At 31.1% G+C, this 19,684-nt stretch overlaps 2 protein-coding genes across 2 annotated transcripts; one reads left to right on the top strand and one right to left on the bottom strand.

Moving 5' to 3' along the window:
- Positions 1-5,138: 5,138 nt before the first annotated feature.
- Positions 5,139-7,224, bottom strand: LOC139483514 (cystatin-A-like). The gene is made up of 3 exons (XM_071267535.1): positions 7,113-7,224; positions 6,411-6,515; positions 5,139-5,373 (listed from the first exon to the last, which is right to left on the bottom strand). The coding sequence occupies exons 1-3, from the start codon at positions 7,194-7,196 to the stop codon at positions 5,257-5,259; spliced, it is 306 nt and encodes a 101-aa protein (XP_071123636.1). The 5' UTR covers positions 7,197-7,224; the 3' UTR covers positions 5,139-5,256.
- Positions 7,225-14,167: 6,943 nt separating this feature from the next.
- LOC139483221 (adenosine receptor A3-like) lies at positions 14,168-16,932 on the top strand. The gene is made up of 2 exons (XM_071267253.1): positions 14,168-15,002; positions 16,295-16,932. The coding sequence occupies exons 1-2, from the start codon at positions 14,437-14,439 to the stop codon at positions 16,767-16,769; spliced, it is 1,041 nt and encodes a 346-aa protein (XP_071123354.1). The 5' UTR covers positions 14,168-14,436; the 3' UTR covers positions 16,770-16,932.
- Positions 16,933-19,684: the final 2,752 nt, after the last annotated feature.

Raw genomic sequence — 19,684 nt, 5'->3', positions numbered from 1 at the left:
ATGTGTTATTCCGTTTGAAATACGTTTTTTCTACAGGTACACCCAAACTTCAAAACCAAATCTTTATATTTATGAAAGAATTTAATAAAGTTTTTTAGTAGATTGTGGAAATGACATCCCCGGCTTAATAATTTACCAGTGATACATAAATTAAGTTCGTTAAAATCTAAAACATCATACCAGACACGGACATAGTTGTGACATATGAACACCGTACGATGGTGCCAAAGTTACATCACAATCCACAAAATGAAAATTAACAATATGGAACGAAAAATTTTCATATGTAAGCTCAAATAGGAGCGTTTTTAATGAGGAACTCAGTTAAAATCTTTCACATAATCTAATTGAATCAACTGAAATAGACACTTAAGTGTTTAAAAAGTTTTCTAGATCTTTCCTCAGATGAACCTGAAATTTGAGGCTAAAATCGGCCCTTACCAGACCTACTCCATTCCTGTTCCAAAAATATGATTTTTTGATATACTAAGGATTTTCTTATCCAATGCATATATTACTTTAGCCGTATTTGGCACAACTTTTTGGGATTTTGGATCCTCGGTGCTTTTCAACTTTGCACTTGTTTGTTTTTATAACTACATTTTGTATTTTGATCAGAGCGCCACTGATGATTCTTATGTAGACGAAACGTGTGTCTGACGTATTACATTATACACATGGTGCCTTTGATAGACACGGATCGGGTCTTTAATTTTTGGCTTCATGAAAATCTAAAAATTAGGACGTGAATTTTACGGTAGAGCTTAACATTTTTTACCGAATCAATGGAATAATTTGAAAATGTTATAAAAACAAAATCACTGTATTAATAATTCATCAGTTACGCATAAGTTTGGTTCATTGAAATCTACAGACAAGGGCAAAACCGTAAAACATGCACTGTGGAAGGAGAGGTCAATTGCAAATTACCATTCAAAGATTGAAAATTAACCATCTCGAACGAACAACTGTCTCTTTTTTATTTTATGTATAGAATTTTCCGTGTCAAAATGGAATATCGAAATCTAAAAAGATACCCTGAAAGCTGTTTTATGTTTATCTGACCAGTAAAATTAGAAATTGCATGATTATTTAAAGCAGAAAGATTATGCACAGAACGCAATTGGTGTCCATAGGAATACTTTCAAACTGTTTAAACATGTATTGCCACAACCTACAGAGATTTTGACAAGAGGAATATTTACAACTGTAATCTTAAACTTCATTGAAATTCTTCAAGTATTTATATCTATCATATTTCCCTTTTAATAAGAGAAAATTCCATACGAGTTGCAGCAAATAAATCGACAACCAGATTTTTTCAAAAGACCATTCAATTAATCAAGGGAACTTGTGTTTGGTTAAACGAATGCAAGTCTTAAAATAACGCTTTTGCAAAGACGTAAACAGTGAAACTTGTGTAAGAAAATATGTTTCACATTGACAGTGTAAACATAACCTTAGATCATTTCACATCAAAAATGTCAAAGCGTCATGTTTTATCTAATTATTTCATTTTAAAACATTTAATTGTGCCACATGATATGTTATGTGTAGAAATCTAATCAACGAACCACAACAATCATATAGATATATTTAAATATCAGAGGAGAAAAAAAAGTTTGTCAAATGATGTATGTTTAATTGTTTTTTCTTATCTTGGTATAAACAATTAGTCTTATATTGTTATATTTCTTATAACCCTGTTACACCCTAGTCAGGTGGTGCTGAAATTGTAATGTTAAAACCTGCATATTGAAAACAAAATTACAAAAATAATAAAACAAAGTTTTTGTTCCAATCTAATTTTGTGAAATATTCTTAAAGATCCGGTTTTAAAACTTTTTCCATAAATAAAAATATCACATACATTTAATTCAACTTGTATGAATGAGCTTTTGTATTGCAAATGTTATTTGAGTAATGGTGGAGATCAAATATCGTTTAAAATTTGATATTGCACTGCATGATATTTTCATCTAATGGTTTTAACTGGCGCATCAATTGATATGGTTTTTTTATATAAGTTCTGCGTACCCTAGCTTTTGGGATTACATAAGCCTTAGTGAGGTTCGTGTATCGTTTCCTATGTATAGTTTTGCATACTGTTGTTTTATCATTTTTTGTCATGACGTTTTCATTTGGTTTTTAACTAATGGATTTTAATATCCATTTTTTGTCATTTGCCCCGGGTTTTTGAAAAAATGAGCAACACGACGGGTGTCACATTTGGAGTTGGATGTGCTTACCCTTCCGCAGCACCCTAGATCAACTTCTGATTTTGGTGGAGTTCGTGTTGCTTGCTCTTTAGTTATCTATGGTGTGTGTTGTGTACTGTTGTTTGTCCGTTTGTCTTTTTTTTTCTTTTTTGGCCATGGCGTTGTCACTTTTTTTCGATCTATGAGTTTAACTGTCCCTCTGGTATCTTTCGCCCCTCTCTTGCATCTCATTCTGGGTATTATGTTTGGAAACAAAGTTCCTTAAATTATGGGTACCTACTACAGGTAAAGGCAACAGTAGTATACCGCTGTTCAAAACTCATAAATCCATGGACAAAAAACAAAATCGGGGTAACAAACTAAAACCGAGGGAAACGCATTAAATATAAGAGGAGAACAACGACATAACACCGAAACGTAACACACACAGAAACGGACCAAGCATCAGACAAAACACCACGAGAATAACAAATATAACATGAAAACCAAATACATGAATTTGGGATAGACAAGTACCGTGCCTACTATGACTACAAGCAGTGTCTGTAAACCAACGTTTCTTTCTTAATACATTATAGAAATTAAACCAAAAATCCTTGAAAATATGTTTAAATTCTGTGTCTACTGTTTCATTACTAAAGATGCACTAATATGAATTCCAGCAGTTTAATCGACAAAGAGATTTGCTTAAAGGAGGGCCATTTTATTAAATAGGAGTACTGCTGTCTGATTACATGACTGCATATCTAACAATTAATAATTGTTTTATAGGCGCGAAGTACTAGAACTGAATACTCAAAATATGTTGTATATTGTCGATTTGTCATTCTATTCTCATTTTTTTTCTTTGGTAAGTTATGCCTTCTTCTACATGATATGTTTTACCCTCATCCGTAGATGGCTTAACTTTAGTTTCTGTTGGTTGTATTTCGAACAATTTTATTTATTTATTTATTTGTAGCATTTTGTTGATTTCATTTAGTATTTTCGCCGTTTTTTGTTATTGTCATGTTACATAAGATATTGCCGTATTTGTCTGAACTTTTTATTTAGGTATGTATGGGTCAATACCCTGCACGTAATTTGTAAGTTTCAGTCCGAGAGCCCCATTATTCGGCTCTGGCATTACAATAAAGATACTTTGGAATTTTCGAATCCTTCGATTGCTTTCATAAGACTAAGGCAATCTGAAAGGCACTGATATGTCTGTTATTTACATAGCTATAATTCCTTGATTTAGCAGGGCTATCAAATACATAATTTTCAGATATATGCTAGCTCTTTATCGCTTGAGTTAAATTTTTAAGCATTAAATATCTCTTGAGAGAAATTATTTCTTGACATGTGCATCTAGTCCAGTAAAAACTATATTGTTGCAAGTTATTTCAACCATTTGTTCGATATGTCTGCTGTAAGATACATGCACCATTCGTAAAAAGTACCAATAGCCAATCGGTGAAGAACTTTGATACCAGTAGGAACATTATGATCCTGTTTTATTATTTGAATCGAAGGTACGTATACGGTTGTAACATCTTTTTATCGTTTACATGTGGTTCTGATTTTGATAAATATGCTATTTTGGTCGTCTCTAAAGAGAATTCAGTTCATTGATATATATATATATATATATATATAAAATGACTGAATAAATAGTCAACGATCAATCTTACAGGGCGATGGATCATGTAATATGATTCTGTACACTACAAAATATAATATATAACAAGTCAAAAAGGGTACAACATCACCATTAAATAACTATAAAATACACAAATATTAGATATTTCGGATAACAGATATCCTTCTTCGGTAATTGCACAATGACAAATGAATCATGTCAATTCAAATTGAGACTCTATCAAAATCTTGATTTATACAATTTAAGCGAACGCTGGAACAATTTTAAAATTTCCAAACACACCGCAAAGACTACAGAAATATGCCAAAAATAAAAATAGTTATTTACGATGTGAAATGGCACAACTCTAGATTTCCAAAGGTTGTGACAGTTGAGATGTTATAACTGCATTGAGGGCAGTCCTCAAACAAAAAAATCAAAAATGTCCTAACCGATCAAGGATGGTATAAATTAGACAACGGTAGGGCAATTACAACAGAAACTACATATTTAAGCCTCCCAAATGAATATCAGTATAATACTGATTGAAAAAATAAGTATTGTATAATGAGGTAAAATAATTGAACGTGGCAACGTACTTATACATCATCCCGAATCAATGAAAACCTGTAATTTAAACTGTTATTTTAAAAATAATTTCGAACTGTAAAGTACAGGTTTTCATTGATTCGGGATGATGTATAAGTACGTTGCCACGTTCAATTATTTTACCTCATTATACAATACTTATTTTTTCAATCAGTATTATACTGATATTCGTTTGGGAGGCTTAAATATGTAGTTTCTGTTGTAATTGCCCTACCGTTGTCTAATTTATACCATCCTTGATCGGTTAGGACATTTTTGATTTTTTTGTTTGAGGACTGCCCTCAATGCAGTTATAACATCTCAACTGTCACAACCTTTGGAAATCTAGAGTTGTGCCATTTCACATCGTAAATAACTATTTTTATTTTTGGCATATTTCTGTAGTCTTTGCGGTGTGTTTGGAAATTTTAAAATTGTTCCAGCGTTCGCTTAAATTGTATAAATCAAGATTTTGATAGAGTCTCAATTTGAATTGACATGATTCATTTGTCATTGTGCAATTACCGAAGAAGGATATCTGTTATCCGAAATATCTAATATTTGTGTATTTTATAGTTATTTAATGGTGATGTTGTACCCTTTTTGACTTGTTATATATATATATATATATATATATATATATATATATATATATAATTTATTTAATGTTTTTTTTTATCTTTTTGAAATGCTGATCACAGAAAAAGAAAGAAAAATTCAATATCATTGTTGAAAAACGACAGTATTAAAACAATTTGAGATAAAATGAAATATAAAATATCAATCCAAAATTATCAGAAAACTAAAGTATCTTTTTATATCTCCTTTTCAGAATGTTTCAATTGCTGAGGTTACTCGAAGACTTGTCAACTTCGGCTGTTCCTTTGTGTAGGGTAGAGATTGAAATATAAATAGCAGCAAATATTCATTATTCTCTGTAAACACCTGCAAAATTTATAATTAAATCTGTTAATGATACGAAGATTTTTAATCAATGATTAAGAAGTACACGTCTAAGGTAATAATTATTATTTGTGTTTGCAATAATTATCTGCAGTTTATAAACATATTGTTTATACTTTACATCCTCATTTAAATAGTAAACATATATTTTGTTTTAGGTCGTTTTTGGTACATTCATCCCATGTAAGGCTACATTTAACATAAAATCTTTGATGAAAAATACGAAACTAGCTAAATAAGGGCAACAGTAGTATACCGTTGTTCGAAATTCATAAATCGATTGAGAAAAAAAAACAATCTGGGTTACCAACTAAAGCTGAGGGAAACGCATCAAATATAAGAGGAGAACTACGACACAAGAAAAACAACATTAAAATGTAACACACACAGAAACGAACTATAATATAACAATGGCCAGGAATAAATAAGAAACAATATAAAACAACCATTACACAATGCCATATAAAGCCTACAAACTTCAATATATAGATCAATTGACAAAACTGCATACATAAACAACAATAAGGTATACACCCTACAAATTTCTGTAGATGTCAGGATTATGTCCCGACATCTTGATCGTATCTGACCCTTAATCTTCATTTTAAAAGGAACATTTGAAACTTATTAACACACGGTATTAACTTCAAAATAGTAGTCGTCGCATTGTGTATCATTCCAAAAAGTAATGTTAAACATTAAAACAATAACAAATAACGATACTGTGTTCTCATTGCAATTCCTGTGCTATTTGTTTTTAAAAAATTCTGAGGAGGGATAGTATTTGCAGAAACTATCTATCAAAATAAACAATTGAAAGTTCTAAAGAAAAAGATAAAAACGACATCCATGGGAAAAAAATGCTATTGTTCGAATAGATAGAAACATTGTATTTCACGCGTAACAAACTACGCTTTTCAATATAGCCTTATACAAAAAAAATCTTCTTAAATGTAACAATTATCAGAAATAAAATATACAATTTCTTATTTCAGTGCAATAATTTTTAATTTTCTAACCTTAACAATGAAATTGGTCCCTGCTACAATTTGTCTTCGGTAGGTAAGCGATGTCATATGTCCAGGATCGATTCCATGTCTAGCTCTCTGCACATCTGTTCTCATCTTGATTTGATCGAAATAAAAGAAATGTGATGTTAATTAGACAGCAATCATACTACACAAAAACAACAACAGACAAATAGCTGTCCATGAACAGTTTTCAAAAATAACCATTTCAGGACTCTTTATACAACCTCTCTTTAAAAACAATTTGATTCAATTGATTTAAATAAATAGGTAAACAATACTGAAAAAAAACGTATTTTCTTAATCGCACTTTAGAATCTTCCTGCATCATGAATGCACAATAACAAACAGTCAAACAAATATCATACCACAAAAAGAAACATTATGGCACAGGGACAAATAATGGTCAAACTAACATAAAATAAAAGAATACATATCATAAGTACCTAAATCTCTATTGCTCAAGACCATCTTGTATAATTTGTGCAGTAAACACTGAATTGTTATCATGTCTTAATGATCTTTTTGAGAAAACAAAAGAGACATTTTTCTGCCAACCAATGGCTTATTAAATTTTTGCGCGGACACCGATGACGGTTTACAAAGTTGTTTTCAGGAACAAAATAATTAAACAAATGAGAACTTCAGAAATTATTACCACTTTATTACAAAACATCATAGTAATTTATTTACCTCTGGATTGTTATCTACCAAAGCTTGTACTTCAACATCGCTTCGTTGTTCGTCTTCATAACCGCCTATAATTATGTCTGCCATTTAAAGTGATTCTGTAATAGTATTTGTTTTTTAGCAAACAATTTATATATGTTAACTTCAATTTAGCGCATGCCAGTTGGGCAGTGTAACGGTTCGACAATTCCATGACATAATATCAGTCACAGAACAACTTTCCTGTTTAGATCTTTTAATTAAATAAAAATAAAATGATAAATAAACCCTTGTAGGACTTAATTATCAAAATGTTAAATCCGGTTGATACATATTTTGTTTTTAACTTTAAAACTTGCAACGTATCCATTTCATCAGTAAATTTCATAACACTTTAATTTACGAAATCAGTTTGTTGAAAACAACAGCCGTCATTAACAGTGTGCTTTCATGTAACTAAATGGAGTAAATGCAATATATTCAAAACATTCAGATGAACCAGAATCATAACAATCAAAAGCACAATATTGATATTTGATGAAATATGATGGTCAACATTTTGAAAAGTTCCGCAAGCGTTTTCGAAAGAGAAATATAGATTCCTACACTGCAACAAGTGTGTTACGATATTTCTCCACTCGAGACAGTTTATTCTTTTAAAGCGCGAGATTTGTCGATCTTTTTATATAATTAAAATGTTATTGTCAAGAGTATAAAAATATCTTAATACACAAGTTATAGGGTCGGAATCTGTTTCTCTAATGATTTTATTCCTTCGTTTTCAAAGATTTTCAATAAGTTGTGTTCTTTATATGTGACTTCATTAGGAATGGTCACCTTTTTTCATGACGTCACAATAGGAAAATACAGAAGACACCAAGAAATTTTTACGTCATAATAAAATTTCGACTAATCATTTGCATGTTTGACGAGAACATATATTTGTGACGGAAAGTAAACTTTTTTCTCACACGATCAGGAAATGTGAAAATAACACAAAATGTAGAGAAACCTCATTTCACTATGAAGAGTGATTCGTTGTTGGATTGTAAGTAAGCTATAACAGGATATGAGATGTTAACGTCATTACGACAACAGTTCAATCACAAAAATAAAGAAAATACATCATATAGTCTTTGAAAACAGACAGGCGTCAACACAATCTGTAAAGCTCTAAATCGTTAGAGCGTATCAATGTTTGCAGAAATTTACATATGTTATGGGAGTACCGCTGGTCATATTTGAGTCAAACATTAAGGCTTACTTTTTAACTTTCAAGTTGTCGAAAATGTACTGATTTCATGTCTCTTACTACTTTTTGAAGTAAAGGATACCTCAGAAACATTAACTCTTTTCCGTTTTGTTTTATAATTTTCACGATAGCCTGTTTCTGTTTGGTCGAGAGCTTTTGGACAAAGGGTTACAAGGGATACAACTGAAGTCGTTTTCTACTAATTTCAAATATCTGTAAACTCTGATTTCTTTCTGCTTCAAGTATTTATCAAAGTTGAATTTTGCAGAAAATAATATGTATAGGCTATCAGTTTGTCCCCAGTTTGTCAGAAAAAGCTGACGAATATCGCTGATGAAATATTGATTCTCAAGTCAATAATTTAATCTCATTGAATCCGTATTCATATAACCTTCAAATTGTCTTTAGTTTCCTGACCTCGTACTCAAATTGATATTTACATACATTTAATTCAAGCCTTGGATTTTAAGATCTGATATTTTTCACCCTTTAATCGATCAGAATCTCCTCTGATAACTTGTATTACTTTAAAAAGTGATCGTTTTGTGTTTGTGCAAAGCTGCTGAAATGAACTACTTGCTTTTTTAATTATCTTAATACATTACAATTCATGATTCAGATGACGTACAATGTATGAGAAGAAGCTACAATGTAAGCTATATCGCTTCCTTCAGAATTAAATAAACAGTAAAATTAAAGGACAATAAGATCCACTGTATTCTTATTACATTTACTTTTATAGTAATATTAATGGCCCTCGATGTACATAATCGCACAACGACAAAAATAACTGAAAAATTCTGGAGGGCAGCTTTTTAAAAAGAAAGATACATCGAAAAGCATAAAACAGTCAATTTCACTTTGAAGCTGTTAATTTTGTCTTAATAAACAGTATTTGAGACCAAAATCAGATAATTATAATCAGCTGTCTGGAATCGATGAACAATCATTCAAGGACCAGTCAAGTTCTCATCACCGATCATTTACCGATCAGTTGAGTTCACGTTAAATAATAACGCTTAAGGTTGTATATGCTGCATATAAAACGTATAATGGAAAACATTCCTTATATGGAATGTGAAAGAAACTAACAGATTTTTTACATTTTTCGCCAATTTCTTGGTTTTTTTTCTTGCTCCCATTCGAATATTTGTTTTGTTTTTTGTAACTTTGAAACGCATTTATTATTTATAAATGATTTAAAATTATAACAACAACAACAACAACAACAATACTTTATTTTAAGAGGGTTACACAGTTAGCTATATAACTAATCTTCCCTGAGGCCCTCGTAATGAAAAATCAAACAAAACACAAACATATACTAGTACATTGCATACATACATTAGCATAAAAAGTCAAGTGTGATAATAATGTTCAATACAACTTGATAAAATGTGATGAAAAAATAAACATGATGACATGATCAGTTTTTTATATTATTTATACAGTTAGGTTGATTTCAATAAATGATCTGCTATTTTGTATTTGAAAGAATTAATATTTGTAATATTTCTTAACGGTATTGGCAAATTATTCCACAAGTATGGTCCAGAATACATAAAAGATTTTTTGAATAATTCTGTTTTTGGTTTAGGGAGTATGAGGTTTCCTTGAACAGCATTTCTCAAGGGGTACGGATTTCTGTCTGAAACATAATGAAACTTGTTAGTAAGATATGATGGGGCATCATTATTAATACACTTAAATGTCATCACTAACTTATGATATTTTATTCTCTGTTCAACTGTCATCCAGTTTAAGTGTTTGAATAAGGGTGCAGAAGGAGCGAATGGGTCTGTTTCTAGTATTAATCTAGCAGCCCTCTTTTGTAATTTTAATATCCTTTTTAAACCCTCACTGCTACAACTACTCCACACTATACAACAATAATCAATAAGTGGCAAGATATAACCATTATAGAATAATTTTCTGCAGTCTAGATTTAGAAATTTTTTAATCTTTAATAGTAGATATAGTCTAGATGATATTTTTGAGCAGATCAAGTCAATTTGGGTTGTCCATGTGAGGGAAGGGTCAATTTTAATGCCTAAAAGACTTTCGCATGTGGAAGATTGTATCACTTGATTGTTAATAGTTAAACAACTCTCATTGTAATGTGGCATTGCTCTTTGCTTCGTTCCAATAATCATATATTTTGTTTTATTTTTATTGATGAACATATTGTTATCATTGCACCATGCCTCTACACCATGTAAATCTTCTTGTACCTTTGACTGAAGAGTTTGATAACAATTACCAGAAAGATGTAAGGTTGAATCATCGGCATATAAATCAGTGCAACAATTTTTCATATAAATAGGAAGGTCGTTGATGTATAATATAAACAGAAGGGGGCCTAATATGGAGCCTTGGGGAACACCATACTTGATATGAAGTTTTTCAGAATGAGCATTACCAATTTGTACTTGTTGAGTTCTTTCATTCAAATACGATTGAAAAAAAGAAACAGCAGTATTATCAAATCCATAAATTTCAAGTTTTTTACAGAGGATATCATGATCTACTACATCAAAAGCTTTCTTAAAATCCAACAGGACTGCTAAGTTGATATTACCATCATTCATATCCTGTATCCATTTATCTATGATATTGATAAGGGCAGTTTGGCAAGAGTGTTCTTGTCGAAACCCAGACTGTGCTGGGTGTAAAAGATCTAATCTTTTAAGATAGTCAAACAAATGTTTTGAAACATGCTTTTCTAAAAGTTTTGATAAAACTGGAAGTACAGAAATTGGTCTATAATTTGTTGCCATGAATTTTTCACCAGCTTTAAAAACAGGGGTTACTCTTGCATTCTTTAAAACACAGGGAAATGTACTTGTATCTATTATTCTGTTAAAAATGTAAGTTAAAGATGAAGTTATGAAAGGAGCACTCAATTTTAAAATTTTTGGTCCTATGTTATCAGATCCGGTGGATTTATTAATGTCAAGTTTGATCATCTCATTAAATAGACCATTTATTGTGACTGGTGGAATTGAAAATTTTACTTGTTCTGACTTAGTAAATTTCTTTTGTACAAAATTATTTAATTTTGCATAATCATTATTTTTGCTCATACATCTGTCAGTCCTCAGGTTTTCAACACAAGATGTAAAAAACTTATTAAAAACATTACAAATGTCCCGGACATTATTAGTTTTAATACCATCTTCATTTAAAAGTTCATATGGCTTTTCTTGTTGGGATGGGTTAAGACTGTGAATACATTTCCACAAATCTTTAGATGCTTTTGAATCTTTTACCATCTTTGAATAAAAATTTCTTTTTGATTCATCGATTATGTGCTTTGTCCTGTTTCGCCAAAATTTGAACTCGGACCACATTTCTAATTTATGGTATTTTTCTCTCATTTTTCTGGCATATGCAATTTCATTATTGAACCATTCAGGTTGTCTGTCTCTTTTTACTCGTTTAGTAACAATTGGTGCATGCTTATCTAGAACTGCATTAAATATGTCATACCACATCTGAATACATGTATTTGGGTGACTTTCATGTTCAATTTTATCAAAAGGTGCAATAGCTAAGTCACTTAGAAAATTAGCCTCATTGAAATTTTTAAAATTTCTGTAAGAAATGGTAGTATGAATATCTTTTTTGATATAAGTGGAATTTTTTTCTTTTCTAGTTAAACAAACTGGATAATGATCACTTATTGAAAATTTAGCAACATGTGATTCTAGTATCAAATCTTTATTGGTGACATAAACATGATCAATCAGTGTACTAGAATCAGGTGTAACTCTTGTTGCCTCTTGAATTATCTGGTTGAGGTTGTAAGTTTCTAATAAACTTAGCCATTTTTGTGGTTGTTTATTAGGTTTTAAAAAATCTATATTAAAATCACCAACTAAAATAATATCTGAATTATGATTAATAGCAGTTGTAATTTCTTTTTCAAATTCATCAATCCAATTAATTAGTGAATTAGGAGGTCTGTATACTGAACATAATAAAAATGATTTTTTGTGAACTGGTTTTATTTCAAACCACATTGTTTCAATGTCACTTATTTCAAATTCAGCTTTTCTATTAAATGTTACTTTTTCTGAAAAATAAGCAACCAAACCACCTCCACCTCGTAATAGTCTATCTTTTCTGTTTAAAATGAACCCAGGAATTTGTATAAAATTATCCTGGGTGTTAATGTCCAAAAATGTTTCACAACAACAGTATATGTCAGGAGGATTTTCAGAAAACATTAAATTGTATTTGATTTCATCCAGCTTGTGTTCAAGTCTGTTGACATTATGTGAACATATTTTTATACCCTTTGTTGAAGAAAAGTCATAAACATTATCCTTTTCTTCAGATGTTTCTTGTAAATTAGGTAATAATTCATAACAATTATTATTAAATAAGGCATATAAACATGCTATCAATAATACACTTAATCCAAAAGAAAAACAAAGCTTTAGATCAACAGGTGATAAGGCCTCAGGGGGATTGCATAAAACATTCATATCAGTACATTGCAAATTAATTACCTCATCATTAGATTCATAAGTAACATTATCAGATTCTGTAACGGCTACACAAAGATTGTCATTCACTGTAAAATTTCCAGCATTAGTCATACTGATGATTGCATTTATCTTGTTCAAATCACTTATACTAGTTTTAGAAAAATTACCAATAGATTTTTCCATTCTACTTGAAGAATGTTTAAGTTTGGTGTTTTTTTCACTTTTGTTAAAAAGATTATTTAGACTCCTATTTTTAGGGCAGATACATGTGTAATTATTACATTCTTGACAAATTTGATTTAAAACATCAAAGTAGTTTGTGGAAGTTTTTTCTTTTTTAGAAATAAATTTCAAAGATGAAATGGCTATATCTTGTCATTTTAATTGCACTTATCTGTATGAGAGGTATTGTATTGAAATCGATATTTGGTATGCCATAACTACGGAGGTGTGGAAGCAATCAGTGTCAAGAATATTCATACTGTCAGTAATTTTATTTTAAATTCAGATATTATAATTTAGTACAAAAATATAGCTAGACAGACTAACAATTCAAGCAAGTTAGCATATATATAGTGAACCGAGAACACAGTTATTCCTAAGTGAATTTATTTAAGACAAACAACGTAATAATAAAAGATAGCACCTTCTTTAGCCAAAAATAGTTGAAAAATGTAGTGAACTATCGATCTATTCGAAATACCATTAAAAATAAAGTGGTGCACACTAAACAATACGCTGTACAGCTGGTTATCTTAAAGTGTCCACCACATTTTTTAAAGTTCTTTCTACGAATAGACAGAAAAATATTAAAGTTATTCCTTATTATTTAGTTCTAAATGCCATTTTTATGGAGAAAAGGGAGAAACCGTTGATGACGTCCGGTCATATGACAATCCTATGTCAATGAGTTGATAGCCATACAAATTTCAGTCAATCATAAGTTATATCAAAAAACAATGATGACAGTTTATTTTGCCTGCAGAATGAAAGATAAAGAATAGGACAAGTTTTTCATGTTTTTGACAACAAAGTTTCGAGAGGAGAATGTTTTGATATATAAGTATAAAAAAGAAGGTGTGGTATGATTGCCAATGAGACAACTGTCCACACGATACCAAAATGACACAGACAGTATCAACTGTATGTCACCGTACGGCCTTCAACAATGAGCAAAGCCCATACATTTAACTTACAAAAATTTTACATAAAAATTAAGACTGCTATCATAGTTTAAGGTGACGAGTCTCTTTTCTTGAATGAATATTGAAGTATCCAAATGGATGAACCCGAAAAAATGTAACCGGAAATAGCTATAGGCAAGTCGTTTGTATTTGTAAACAAAAACTTGTAGTTAACAATTATGAAGACTTGCGTAAATTGGTTCTAATAAACGTCAGACTAAATAAAGTGATTTCTTATTTGTCAGTCTGTTATTGATTTGAGATTAACATGATCAAATTAATTCAAAACTGATAAATTTTCAGCTCACAGTCATTATTTCAAGATCAACTGATTGCTCTTAATTTCTATATTAATCAGAAATTACTTTAACAGACATTAATTTCTGGTATAAGCTTAAGAAATTATTGAAAACTCTTCGATGTCTAGCACTGCCACGTTCTTGACTTCTTTCGATAATAGCGGCCAAAACAAGACAACAACAACCCCTGCACCAAGGGATGGGTACGACCTGCCTATTTACGGCTTGGACAACAATCGTTTTATTTCATTACATTTGACAGCACTATCGTGTATAAGTATTAGTCTTGCCTTTTCGGTGATTGTAATAACATTCTCTTTCCGATCTTCAAATCGACGATTTTTTAACAGAACCAAAAGCGAGCGTTTTGTAGTATACATGGCTTTATGCGATGGACTTTTTAATCTAGCTCATTCCTTAGATCATTTACACATTTTAATCACCAAGGACCACGTGCGACCGCGTGGGCTATGTGTATTTTACGCCTTTGTTATTGGAGAGTTCATATCCGCTCAAATGTTCATGGTAAACATCGTTTCTATAAACGCTTTTAGCATGATATACATGAAGAAAGATATTAGTTTTGGAAAATATGACTGGCGGCTGTTATCATTTACTTTTGGCATTCCGTTTATAGTTTACTTGTCTGCGGCAATTCTTGGAAAGCTTGGTCCTACTGGGGCATTGTAAGTAAATATAAAATTATCATTTACTCTTAACATTCCGTCTATATTTTACTTGTTATAGAATTAGAACACTTGGCTGCATCAATTCTTGGAAGTTTGGTCCTACCAGGGGTTTGTAAGTAACACATACTCTTTATATATGCTTTTATTTCCTATTATTTGTTAAAAGATATTTATCTTTATACTTGTATGCCTAACTCATTCTTTCTTTTATTAATCAAGCTTTTATCTGAGAGTAATGTGATTTTATGATAATAAAGAATGAAATTATTTGTTTGGTATTATAGACGTTGTGATGATAACTTGTCTTAATGTTATATATGTATACCGTAATTGTCGGGTTTAGTGCCTTTCCTCTACTAGTGTATTCAATTGTGTTCGTGTTTTGTTTTATATTTATATGCCTGTTCAAGAAGAAGAAATAGTCAAGACGAATGTATTCTGACTGTAATAAATCAGAAACTTCTTCAGTAGATGTTGAATGTCAAAAACAAAATATCTTTGAAAAAATATGTTTTGTTATTTGGAGAATTGAATGTCAATGGCAGACCTCTGATTGTTTCTGTAAATTGATTCACAACTTTTTAAAGACATGAAACCATTAAGATCCTGACACATTGTATATAAATGCATGGTAACTGTTAAATCAGTTGTGAAGCAGGAGCTTCTTACCCTTCCGAAGCACCTGAGATCATCCCAGTTGTTTTTGGGGTTCGAATTGCTTAGTCTGTAGTTTTCTATGTGATGTGTTGTGTACTGTTGTCTGCCCGTTTGTCGTTGTGTTTTTTTACGATGGCTTTGTCAGTTTTCGACATGTTTGGATGTAACTTTGGTATCCTTCGCCTCATTTTCAAAGACTGTATGTCATTTGGTTGTTTTCGGTATTGGATTGTTGTCGTAATGATATAACTTAAGATTTCTTTGTACTCGTGACGTGCATAAATACAAGTATGCTGAAAAACATTTCTTCTGATACATACAATTCTTTTTTCTCTTGAAACATACAATTCTATTATTTTTCTTTTTCAAATGTATGCAATTCACCATGCACCCGCGGAAACTCATTTTATCATTCGTACATTTTTTTGCTTCATTCAATCGTTATCTAATAGTGCTTTTTGGTTGCATTTTTCCAAAGTTTTTATTACCAATGGGGTCTAATAGAATAGAATTCCAGTTAAATACTGTTTCCCAGTGTATGTTTAAAAAAACGATTTGATTAAATGTATTGTTTGCCTCTACAAATGACTACTTGCAATAAGCAATTAGTGTTATATGGAGGTTGATTTAAGTTTCTTAAAAATTTTCTTTATTTGCAGCTGCCATTTTGATGCCATTAAAGGTGCAGATCTATGGGTCTACTACCTGACTATTTTGACATTTGTCGTCGTCGTCGTTAACGTTATCCTCTACATTGCTACTTGGATAAAAATTTACAAGGAGACTAAATCACTGGCTAACGTTTTGGGACATGAAGCTCAAGCTATTAAAAGTATCCACAACTCTGCCAGAAATATGTCGCTCTTCGTCTCTGTATTTTTGATACAATGGTTTTCTTTGGCTGTATATTCTATTACAGCTCTACTTGGACATGTACCGGAAGTAATATTGTACATGGTTATCTCCTTGAATAACATTGGAGGAGTTCTGAATGGACTGGTTTTCATTATTCTAAAACGGCGGAGAAAGAAAAGACCGCTAAAAGCAGATTCCATGGCAACAATTACAACTAGCCAATCAGTGTCGACTATAACCTCGAAGTTTTAACAAATCAAATTTTTGAGAGACTGGGCCTTATTTTTCAGCTTACACCTTGAAATAGCATTTCAACAAATTTTAAAACATTATGATTGAGAATATTGTACTTCATTATATATTGTTTTTAAATATCTTAGTATATAACATAGTTATGAAGTGTGTTTATTTTGAATTGTGCATGTTTGTAAAATTAATATTGCCATGTTTCAAATTGTCTTTGTAACAATCCAATATTTAAATTTTACAACAAAGCATCATAATCTTATTTGAGATGATTTAATTTGATCACTTTGACATGGAGTAACTTTTCTTTTAATGTTTGATATTCTTGTTTTCTAATAAATCATAAAAATGTAATGCCATCGAAAGCTGATGAATTGGTACTTATTCTATTATATACTTCTAAAATTTAGAATGTACATGACATACTGCATAAACTAAGTATATATAACCCGCCTGGAATCTCTTCGAAAACTTAGAAACGAAAGCGAGTCACGTCCGAGGACAAGCTAGCTAGACCTGATGAAAAACTGGATCGTCTATGCAAACAACTCGGGCAGTCCTACAATAGTTGGCGTATTAATTGATAAAGAAATATAAAAAAGTATATTAAAAATGATGGAGACAAGAGGGGTATCGTCCATAGAGACAACTCAGCCAAGACGCTTTTAGACAATGCGCAAAACCCATACTGTACCATATAGTAAGCCATGAAATGCCACATAAGGTAAAATGTGAGATAATCCAAACGAGAAAACCAGCAGACGGATTTATACGAAACTAATAAAGCTAAAACAAATATTGCAGACAAAAAATTTATAACAACCATTAAATCACAGGCTCTTGGCTTATGACATACATGTACATAAACAGAATTTGACGATCAAAATGTTCAACATATGTGTCAGAGCTTAACCTTCATCTAACATCTGTCAGTGGAGAAACGACAGGATGAAAGGACGTAACTCGTTAGATTAAGTAAAAGTACAAAACACTTACAAAAAGACAAAATATAAAACGTACAGATCTAATATTCTATTAGACTGCCTTAAACTAATAAGACTAAATATTTAATTATATCTTTTCTCTTAATTACTTGTATGAAACACATACAAGGAATTTCGGGTAAATAAACCAAATAAAAGATATCGTTAATAAACTCACCACAGATACAGGATTAAAATTTTATATTTACCCCATACGCACGTTTCGTCTACAAATTAAAACACATATCAGTGACGTTCGAATGAAAATTGTGTATAACAATTCATTATATATAATCTTACACTAACAATGAGAGTGGCGATGTTTCAAATTGACTTTCTGAAGGAAATAACATAAAAGATAGAATAACTTTAGATCAAGCCAACTGCCTGTTTTTCCACAAGCAACCAAAAGCAAATTCAGGATGCTAAACTTAAATTACAGCAAACAGAGATGAGATCCCGCATGATTGAAACCTAGGTTGATCGTTGGATCGTCCTTTAAAGTTTGCCAGCTTCTTCTTTGTGTGAAACTTAAAAACGAAAATGAGTGAAACGTAAACACCCCGTCCATACTTATTACAATTCGCATTAGGACTGATGAATATTCACCATGAAATACAAATTCATGTTCAGGGAATTTCTTTAGCAAAAAGCAGGAAAATGTATCTGTTAGTCTTATACTGACTTTGGACTTCCAGTATATTTTTTTTAAAATAGAAATATGGTCGTTTTGGTCTTTTCCAACCTAAATTTAAACCCTTGATAACTCGTCTATTTGACTATGCGGGATGTACTAATACGCAGTCCCGTCTGATAAGAATGGTGCTGTTGATAAAATTCAAATGCCATAAAATTAAGGAAACGTGTGAACCACACCCTCTGTATACTTGTGCGGCCCAAGACCCGTCGCTGAGTTTCGGACGAACATTTTAAAATATGACATAGATACGCCAATGGACTTTAAACCTTCCAATGTTGACTTTAAAGACTCAAAGCGAGGTCCATCAATTCTAGATATATATTTTTAAAAGATGGTGTTGATTTTTATGCGGTTTTCATTTTGTTTAGGAGATTTGCGCAAAATCGTGAGAAATACAGATTGACTTCCCGATATGTATGTAGAAGACCTAAACCATTTATCAAGTACGCAGACATGCCTTGTCCATGTTGTTGGAATGAAGATGTTTATTTCTATGCCTCGTGTAAAGAGAGTGTCACACTCTCTGACCGTTCATAACAATTCAACTACTATTGCAGGGTTTCGTAGGTGGCCCTTTGCAATAAAAAAAATTATGTCCCAATACAAAATGACCTCCTTGTTTTCCAATAGCAGTCCAAATTTATCCGACCTTCATCCCGGATGAACAATATTACATGACCTACCTACATGTATTATATTCATTGATTCATCGTCCTGTACATACATGCTATATTTGCCACTGGGTGTTGCGCAACCAGCGATCAAATAATCAATTAGATTTACACTGAAGTTTTTTATTTTTATTTTCTCTTTTCTCTTATTCTAAGAAAATACAATTTGTTTCGATAAAAATTAATAGTTGCACTTTCAGATGATGAATTCATATTGATATGAATTAAAATCCTATGCTACTTGTGTAATGTGAACACATGAGTGTCGTATCACTGATTGTGAATTTGAATATGAATCTGATTTCTGTTTATATCTTAAAAATGAATATTTTGCTGATAAATAATAACACTTCTATGCATATAAATATATAAAGAACAAAATAAATTGTATGAAATAATATTAAAATGAACAATTATACTGCGTGATAGACTATCTTCTGAATTATATTTCAAAAAAAGAAAAAAAACAATCAAAACCAAAGTAATAAAGCAAAAAAAAAGGTAGGTTAAAAAAAAAAAAGTTTTGTCACGATTTCTGTCAAAATGTTTTATTTGTTTGTTTGATTG

The sequence above is a fragment of the Mytilus edulis genome, chromosome 7, assembly GCF_963676685.1.
Source record: "Mytilus edulis chromosome 7, xbMytEdul2.2, whole genome shotgun sequence".
In the NCBI taxonomy this organism is placed as follows: Eukaryota; Metazoa; Mollusca; class Bivalvia; order Mytilida; family Mytilidae; genus Mytilus; species Mytilus edulis.
This window is presented reverse-complemented; position numbering and strand designations above follow the sequence as displayed.